Raw genomic sequence first — 10463 nt, forward strand, 5'->3', positions numbered from 1 at the left:
CATGCGTACATACTGGTAGGTAAATATGATTATACACAGTACATTGGAGTAGGAAATAATTAATGAGTCTTGTTTGTAATATAACTCACATGTAGATAATAAAAACATTAACTTATAAATTCCATCCATTCTGAAGATCTTTCGTTTTATAGTTACAGGTGCTTAGATGGCACATGTTAGGTGAAGGAACTTATGTTACGCACTGCACGGCCGTTCTCTAATCTCTTGTCTGCACACACATACACACACACACACACACACACACACATACACACGCACGCACGAGCGCGCGCACGTGTGTGTACATATGTTGTATAATGTTTTCAGTCTGTTTGCGCACACTGTATCTTTAAAAGCAGACTAAATATTCTCCTATTCCCTCATTCTATTTCCTCTCTCTTTTTTTAAATATATATTATAATTAATATATATAATATATTATAATATATATAATATATATATGTATGTAATGTTATATATTAATATATATATTATATATATATATCTATATATATATAATATATATATATATATATATTTTATAATATTAATATATATTAATATAATAGCAATATATATTATCTATATATATATATATTATATATCTATACATATATACATATATATATATATATATATATATATATATTATATATATATATATATATATATATATATATATATATATATATATATATATATATATATATATATATATATATATATATATATATATATGTAAAGTCGTAGTGATGACTATCGTCATCGTAATACAATCCACATAATGCTAAAATAGATTAATCAAGGACACATTTCACTGGTTGTCCTTCCAGGGAGTACTTATAACACCGCCATGGAGTTTGTAAATATGCAGCGAATAGATCTCTCTAAACATTATGTGGATTCTGTTGAGAACAATGTGTTAGTTCGTGAGCGTAGACGTGTATATACATGTATATATTTATGTATATACGTTCATAAATATTGCACGAGTGTTAAAGGTTAATATGTTAATTTCCTATGAAAAGCAAGAATAAAGGAGACCTGTCTGTGTCTCCCAGTACTGTGTTCTGGATGAGGGAATATACTGTGTATTATCATCTTTCATCTGCTTTTCAGATCTCCATAGTACCCATTATATAAACGTATCGAAATAGAGAAACCTCTGATAATTTTCTCCTCATAAGTAGTTGAATAACAATCCCGAACCTTTTGGCTACTGTAGATGCATCGATTTTCTTGTCTATTTAGTATGTTGAACATTAAATAGTGTCATCACACTTTTCTTTGTAAATTACCCACTTTAGAAATGTTAAAATTTTGTGAATAAAAACTATTATATATTTGGGGATATTCAGGAAGCAAATTAAGGTAAATATTGGATAAAAGACCACGTGAATTAGTCTGTACTTTCCAGTTGTCAGTTGGGTTTGGTGCGACTTTTCCTTATTTTGATCATTTGGTATCCTGCTTTCCTATTATACTTTTGAAAGTGTAATACCCAGAATACAGATTTTGATGACGCCAATATTCTACTATATTTCTTGCAAGACATCTTAGACACTTTTTTTCTGGATACCCAGCTGATTAAAGCTACACAGCTATTCATGTGCTGCATGTTCCAATGTTTACTTTGGCGGCTTCTCTGCACTACACTACACGCATTGCCTTGCCTTTTCTTAGTTTTCTCTTTTTCTGTTGTTCTGAATGATGGTTTTGTGTGTCTTGAATATTCGCTGTAAATTAGCAATGAGCAGCAACAGCAGCAGCAGTTGAGGTGCATTTGCAGTACAGCATGAGGGTACTGCATGCCTATAATAAAATTTTTATTCGTTTTATTATCATTTTTTTTGCCTTGTGATATAATTTTGACAAATATAAAAATAAATATACATTTTTTTTCTTGTGGGGTGTGTCAATGCCGGCTTTTCTTGCAGTGTTTTTCTTTGTGATTGATTTTATTGCTAATTTTTTTAGACATAGTGGATTAATGATTGATTAACATTAAAGATGAAATTAAATTATTTGTCCTTAATTATGCAAGCAGGTAATTTTGAAAGGGTAAGTGAAACAATAACAGATGTTGGTGATGTTTGTGCCGGTCGTTGACCCCCATGGCTTGGCTAATTAGTAATATTTTTTTATCTACTTGTTTTCTACAGCAGCCCGGTGTTATCTCGGGCACTCACGTGGCATCCACCGGACTCAGTACCGATGGACAGCCGCGCCTACGTGCAGAGAACGCACTCGACGCTCTGTTAGACGAGTTGCAAACTTTTGCGCGACCACCGTCTGAGTCCGGTAGTCGCAAAAGCAGCCTGGACGTAACACCCTCCACTCCTCTGGCTACTACTGCTCCTGGAACCCTTAATGTCAACTCTGTTCTTACTTCTACTGGCGTCAGGCGACTTCCGTCTTTCCCAAGTTCAGACTCACAGTCGTCACCAGTGAAAACTCCTGCCAATGTCTTCCCTGGTTGTGCTAGTACCCTGCCTAGAATGTCTGCGAGTAATCAGGCGCCTCAACCACCACCACGTGATGAACACCGGCTTAGTGTAGCTTCAACAACCTCATCAGGATCAGGTAGATCTTCACCAAGGGGCAGCATCAGTGGTGAGCAGCACCGGTTACCACCTCCACCACCACCAAGAACTTCTTCAAAGTCCCCAATGCTGTCTCCTACTTCGCCTTTAAGTCCAGCTTTACGGTCTACATCAGTGACCCCTGGTGGTATGGTAGCATCAGTAACTGGAGGTGTATTACGGAATGCTGAAGGCAGGGAGCTTTATGGCCCAGTTTTGCGCCAAAGGCCACCATTAGGAAGAGGTTCATTCAGTGAAGACTCAACTGCATCATCTGCCTCTACCAATAGCTCTACAAGTAGTGCCAAGGCTGGCCAACTGTCTTCAAACAGCAGTAGCACTGAGAGTGTCAATTCACAAGAGGGTGCCAATCCTCACCAGAAAAAGCAGAATAGTGTGCCACCTACTCCACCACCAAAACAAAGGCAAGAGAATTTGGAAGCTCGCCACTTAGAGCTCTTGAGACGCCAGAAGCAATTGCAAGAGCAGTACCAGCGATTACAGTCTCTTCAGCGATCTGGAGGTAGATTACAACCAGTCAATATCGACTTAAAGAAGACGGGTAGTGAGAGTAATCTTGCAGGTCGTTTAGGGTTGTCACTGGCTCCAGTTTCGCATGGATCCCTTTCTAACCTTTCATCAACACCTTCTCCCTCACAAGCTTCCAATACGAATACTCTTCCTAATCCAAAGACATCTTCATTTTCCATAGCGGTAGGAGGCGGAGACAATCGCCAGACTACTAAACGTAGCAGTGGAGGTTTGGTTGAAACAGATATCCTTTGAACTTTATGTCATAACGATAAGCTGTTGGAAAGACCATGTTAAAGAAATAGATCCCTTCCCTTTTCACTAAACATTGGAGATGTAAATATGTAAAGTTTATATATAAGAAGAAAACTGCCAACTGTTACAGAAGGACTATAGGATAATTAACATGCAATATACGCTTTAATTAAGTCTCATTTTGCGTAATTTTGTAAATGCATAATTTTTTTTCATTGTTATTTGAAGATGTTCATACTTGTCACAAGAAATAATCAAAAGATTCTAGTACCTTCGAAACCCTTTAAAAAGCTAATTACTTCTACATTGTTTTGACTTCTTAACATCGAATCCACAAACTATTGGACAGTTATTTACCTGTTGCTCAACGACCAGGCTGACAATTACAGTAATTTAGAACTATAAACCAAGATGCTAGGTTCAGGCTGCTTTTCTTCAATTATGTCAAGAAACTATTCAGTCTAGTCATTGGCTGCTTCATTTATAGTTCCTTATTGTTTATGATGGCAGATTGTTACTTAAATCTATGTAAACTACGCAAGTCTGTGATCTTAGAGTGATGTATCAATTCCCGACTTTTCATTTTTTTTACTTTTATATGTATATCTGGAGATTTTGACTAAAACTGCACATTTTCTGAAACACCGAAGGAAAATGGGAAACGTAGTGTCAGTAAATCTTTGCAAACGAACGTCAATAACGGTAAAATTGGATCACTTCTACTTACTAATGTATTATATACTCATTGAGCCTTGTTCATTTCGTATGCTGTGACGCCAGTATACCACAAAAAGAAAAAAATCTCCGTGTTCTCCTCTCTTTTTAAGATAAGCTCACTTCGATAACTAGATATCCCATCTAAGATCTTGAAATATTAACCTCACAAAATACTAAACCAAAAGAAACTGAGTTTCATCGGATATCCGCTACAGAAGGAGAACGGGATTAAATGTTTGCAGATAAATCCAAAACATTGTGACTTAGATTAGACAAACAGGTCCCCTCATTCTTTTTTGTCATTCGCTGTCACAAGGGGAAAGTCATTTCACCTTAAAAGTTCACACATCTAAGACGATGGAATGATCAAAATCAATGCAAAAGATACTTCCTTTTTCTGGATGTTTTATATCACGAACACTCACTTTCACATTGCATTTCAAAAGGATTGAATGAACTAACAAGAAAATCACTCACTTTCGATCATTAAACGTTTGATGATACGTATATGGAATAAATTATAATGCAGAACAAATCTAAGAGAAGCAGTGATAACCAAAGCCTATGTTGAAAATACAGATTACAAAATATATCACTCTTCATACAGGTATGATCACCAGTAAGTTTCCAAAATACGTATTGCATACCCTCTTCACTTTAAATAGCAAATCCCATATAATCAAGACCATTCATTTGGTAGCATCTGTGTCAAATATTAATAACATTTTAAAAGCAATGTCAACGAAATAACTGTTCTTGACTTTAATCATCAGAAGCAAGCTTAGGATAAAATTCAAAAGAACATCAATGCACGCCTTATATATCATGATATATCAAACCACAAGGTTCCATTCCCTTATAGAGCACTCTCATATATCCGGACAAAGTATATTTCACTGAAGCGTCAGAATCCTTCTCAACGACAGGAGACTTAAAATTGCTCACCCCAAACAGTTCTGCACGAATCATCATTTTCCTTTCCTTGGGTGCCTGCAGTTTCGGTTGTACACGAAGGAAAATGTATGTTCAGAATCCATACCGACGCTACAGGAAATGAAATTGAAAGGTAGAGTTTTCAATAGATATGTAAAAATATATGTCTCTAGCAACAATAGATCATGGATAGATACAACCTAGATGAAGACTGTGGGGACGCACAGGAAGAATTTCGCTAGCGTAACAGTTTGCTCATATTATTGTAATGTAGATAATTTTGAATGTTGTATGTAGAGCAACGTTATGTACTAAAAGGAAAAAAGTACAAAAATATTTATATTTCGCTTCACGAGACAAAATGTTTAATTTTCATGAAAACTCATACGTCCATGAGAAATCAACTATAACATCAAAATAGTAGAACTCTTGATCAAACCTCATGCAAATACCAAATTATTCATGTCTGAGAGTAAGAAGATCTATGGAGTTAAACCTGTTTTAGGTCATTTTTTACACTTTCTTCAAAAGAAAGTATCAGCACTAACTCCTCCTTTCAAAAGTCTATGCAGAGAAAAAAGATCCTCAGGTATTACTAAAAGAAATTTTCTTTTTCGTTATTTCTAGTACTTTACATTTTCCGTTTTTAGTGGAACTAATGTCTTCTGTGAGCCAACATTTTTCAGATGTTTGTACAAAAGTCTCATCTTTTACATCTTGTAGCGATGAAGTCGTGTCTGTTAGATCTAGTAGTAGTAGTTCATTTTTATCCCTGAGCTTCTCTACTTAGAAAACAAAAATCCTTTGTAGGATCCTTGGAGCTTCAATTGTGGTCTGATTTCTCTGTTCAGCTTTTAAAATGAATCTATTTACTAACATTACGTTAATAACAGTTAGCATCTTGGAAACCTAGATAACGGTAATGCTACCACATTTCATTTTTCTTATGCCTCCATTGAGAAGATTTATGCTACGTCGTTCGGTGTTCTAAAATGTGTCCTTTAAATTCTTAGTTCGTGATAACTTCCCCGCTGTAGTATATCTTGTCTTGGCGTCATATAAATTGTCACTCCATGTTCTTCATTTTATTGCCGAAGAAAAGAAAAAAAAAATGTGTGCAGAATATACTAGTTGCGTCAGTTTAGATTTTGGCTTCATTGTCCTTAAAGTCAAAAACACATTGTTCATTAGGAATTTGTTCTAGCAACTATTCCAATATAGTCCTGAGAGGAGTATGTTCTTGGAGACATTGCTTTTAGTGATTATGTTCAAGTTGTTGCGGTGTTCAAACCTTTGCTGGTAGAGATAACAGACTCAGTATATGATAATTGTAGTTCCGATATTTGGTTGGGGGCCTAGGCGTCAGGAGTGGTATTCATAGAAAAGAGAAATAAATTACAAACAGTAAAGAAATGGAAGTAAAACTATTGGAGTGCTATTCATAAGTTTTTTTTAAGTCAACCATCGCAATTCTTGTTTCAGAATTGGAACCCCTGGAAAATAATTTAGACCAAAAATATCGCACCTAGAACATGTGCATTTTAAACTAATGTTAAAGTACAATCCACGCAAGAAATAGAGAGCAGAATGATATTCATTACATTATAGAGCATCAGAAAATATTATGAATAGCGCTCCTTTAGATTTAATATATTTTTTATGAATAGAAAACATTCACATTTTTTTCTCAGACATAGCATCTTTTAATCAATTGACGCTTTGCAAGCAATTCTGGTGTGAATTAGGCTAAAGCGCTCCCTCTTTCCATTAATATTTCCTTGCTGAATCCTTGTCTTTTCATAACAAATTTATTGTCGTGACTGAACAGAAATCAGGCATTGTTAGTGATAGGAAAAGAATACTTTCACTAAAAACTAAAACTAATGTATTATTTTAGATGGAAGTAATTTGTCGTTCATTAGTACTTGGAATTGCATATTAGAAGTGGAATTTTTTACGCAGTTTAAAACACTAGTTGTCCATTTTCATATGAATGTGATGTGATGAAATACTTCTAAAGCTAAGAATATTGATTATGTTCGTAAAAACTGCGCATGTGTCGTGGCCTATGATATTTTACAAATTTCATCAGAAACTCTAGGATTAACAGACTTGCTTTCATTTTCTTGATTATTCATATAGAACAAACAAATGAAATACTTGTAGATAGGATTTTATTCAGAGTAAAAAGAAGATTGTAGTTGCTTCAGTGGCTTATACACTGCAGCAATTTGTTTGTGATTTCGTTTTGTGATATTGTCACCGTTTTGGTCTTAGTTCTGATTTGATTTTTGTCATTGGTATCAATAAGCTTTGTTTTAAAAAAGCTTAATCCAAGCAGTCTGCTGCTTCCTCTCCTTTAATATATCTTTGGGAAAAGTCGGGTTTCATTCTTTCAGAGGTGGAAAATGAAGCCGAACATGAAAGAAATTAACTGCCATATTCACAAATCTTTTCTCAATTTAAGTCTGGTAGCCGAAATCCACTTTCGATTAGTGTAGTTTCATCTGTTTTACAGTATTGACCATATACGATTTTCTTACAGCTGCCGTAATCTGAAGATTACGTTTGTATTTAATTAAGGTTTATTGGTGAATCACCAAAAGATTTGATGTTGTATACTGATTCATTGGAAAATCTTATTCAAATGAGAGTACGTTTTCAATCTTATATTCGATGAAAAATGTATGGAATCTGTATTTGTTAATTGCTGTACTACATTACTTTTTATTGATTGTACACCATTTGCACCGAGAATTTATGATATGAGTTTCAGAAAAACATTTCCGTGTAGACTTTTCTAAAACTCCGCAGTGAAATTACGATCAATAACGAAAAGAAACAAACCACCATAATTATGCTGTAAGAGATATTTCTCATTTCCTTTCAACATAGATGTCATCAGGTATTTTGTAAACTAATCGCTTGTTTTGCATCTTCCATTTTTTGTTTAGCTTTTGGTTTGGTGTTAGATTAGCACAAAGTAGTGGTGGAGGTGAAGTTAGAAAACTGGGTTTTGGTGTTAGAGAATATTAGGTCGTGAATTTCTAGTCCCTCGGGAATCATGGTCGTCAACAAAGTGTAGCTCTTTATGGTGCTAGCAATAATATTAGCTACGATTACATGACAGACATTATTTTTGCTACTTTACCTTTTAAAACACGGTAGACGCGACCAGCCAAGTCCAGTAGATCTAAGAAAATCGTATGAAAAAAGCGAACAGAAAACGAAAGGGACATCATTACTAGTCGTCAAATTGATGATAGCTTAGTTACTCCATTAGATCGTTTGACAGAGACTTTACCTTTGTGCCAAACGTAGGAAGACCATATTCACCAGAGCCGACAATGAAGACGTTAGTTAGTATCTAGAAGATTAAATACCTTGCTGATCTCCATGTATCATTATAGTTGTGTACTGAATATATATATATATATATATATATATATATATATATATATATATATATATATATATGTATATATATATATATATATATATATATATATATGTATATATACATATACATACATACATATATATATATATATATATATATATATATATATATATATATATATATATATATATATATATATATATATATATATGTATGTGTGTGTGTGTGCGTGCGTGTGGGTGTGGGTGTGTGTGAGTGTGTAAGTGTGTGCTTGTGTATGGTAATATATATATATACATACACATATATTTATATATATATATATATATATATATATATATATATATATATATATATATATATATATATATATATAATACCATATTCACTAGGGTCTATGCTAAAGGAACGGTTTGTGCACACTGTACACTGAAGTTTTGACTTCTAGATTTCTTACTTTTTTCTTTACATTTATCAATAAGCAACATGTCTCCAAGTGGTCTTTTTGCTTCATTCAACCTTCAGGTTTATGGTTTTAATTAAATACTGAATTACACTTTTTTTATCAATATATAAAAACGACATTGCACGATGGCAGTGTCATTCACAATGTACATTTGTGTGTGAGGGTACACATGAGTGAGTGTGTCCGTGTGTATCTTCCTATGTATGTATGGGGATATGTATGGAAAATATGCATATGCAACTAGTTGCATAAACGGAAGGATAAGATTAGACGATAAAGTACATATAGGCAAATGACCTCATGTTTGTGCATGACTATGTCTGAGAGAGAGAGAGAGAGAGAGAGAGAGAGAGAGAGAGAGAGAGAGAGAGAAATTTACATAAGTAGGTATGATGTGTATATATTTAGTCTATATGTATCTGTACATTTGTTTTATTTAGTATACCCAGAGATATTACATGAGCTATTTGTACTTATTTTGATATACATACATACATACATACATACATACATACATACATACATACATACATACATACATAGACATACAAACTTTGAATATATGTACATATATATATAATATATATATATATATATATATATATATATATATAATCATACATACTACATCATACATCCATATATGCGTGCGTATTTGCGTGTGCACATTAAACATACTCATGTGATTTTGCATTTAGTTACCTTCATATGTGCTCATATTCAAGCATTTAACCTCATGTTTGTATGTATATGTATACGAATGAGTGATATGCATAAGAATTCTACCTCTGATTGGGGGCTTTTCTAGAAAGGTTCTTAGTCTTGATAATACTTGAAAAGCATCCAGATGTTGCAGATCCAGATATATATTTTCATTTAATTTAATAGCGGTATCGTATCTTTCATTGCCTTATTTATGACATATTTCACTCATCTCGCTCGCTGAGACAAATAAAAAAAAAGAACTGAAACTCATATCATAATCCTTCGAGCCTCACGTTCTTTCATTTCGTACAGTGAAAACTTGTCTTTTATTAGAGGGTCACTTTGACTGGCGTCGTTTTTGTAAATCTTAATAAGTCCTAGTCATGGAAACTATTTCTTTTTACCAGTGACTAATCGAAGTTTCTTTCACTTAAGAATTTGATCTAATTTTTTTTTTGCATATCTGTAGAATGATGGAAAATATGCTGCATGAAAAATAGAAATATACTATATGACGATGGTGTCAGGTTTCCAGTCAACAGCAGATCACTGAATTTATCTCAGACTGACAGCTGTATCCTATTGCAAGTTCGAGAGGTATTATCAGTGTCCTTCATTCTTTTTCTTGAGTAAATTGTGCTCTTCTTATCATTGCTACTTTTACTATTTCTTTGTATTAGTTTAATTGGTATCATTATAATTATTCACGTGTGGTTTATAATTGTCTATTAGCTGTGGAACACGAATGTAATTTGTTTTCATTTTTAAAAGACGGGCTCTCCTTTTTTTAGGTGTCTATTCGTAAAATTATAAAGTAGCTAAATGGGCGAGGCTTATCTTGTAAGAAATTTGAAAGGATTACGAAAATAAGTAC

General features: G+C 33.6%; 1 protein-coding gene across 3 annotated transcripts in view; it reads left to right on the forward strand.

The window, feature by feature from the left end:
- The window catches only part of LOC135216376 (coiled-coil domain-containing protein AGAP005037-like), a 1031334-nt gene extending 1022876 nt beyond the window's left edge, over positions 1-8458 (forward strand). For all 3 annotated transcript variants that reach the window (XM_064251640.1, XM_064251641.1, XM_064251642.1), the window contains one exon: positions 2163-8458. In XM_064251640.1, coding sequence (XP_064107710.1) covers positions 2163-3368 — 1206 coding nt within the window. In that variant the 3' untranslated portion in view covers positions 3369-8458. The remainder of the gene's footprint in view (positions 1-2162) is intronic.
- Positions 8459-10463: the final 2005 nt, after the last annotated feature.

Source organism: Macrobrachium nipponense, chromosome 6 (assembly GCF_015104395.2).
Source record: "Macrobrachium nipponense isolate FS-2020 chromosome 6, ASM1510439v2, whole genome shotgun sequence".
NCBI lineage: Eukaryota > Metazoa > Arthropoda > Malacostraca > Decapoda > Palaemonidae > Macrobrachium > Macrobrachium nipponense.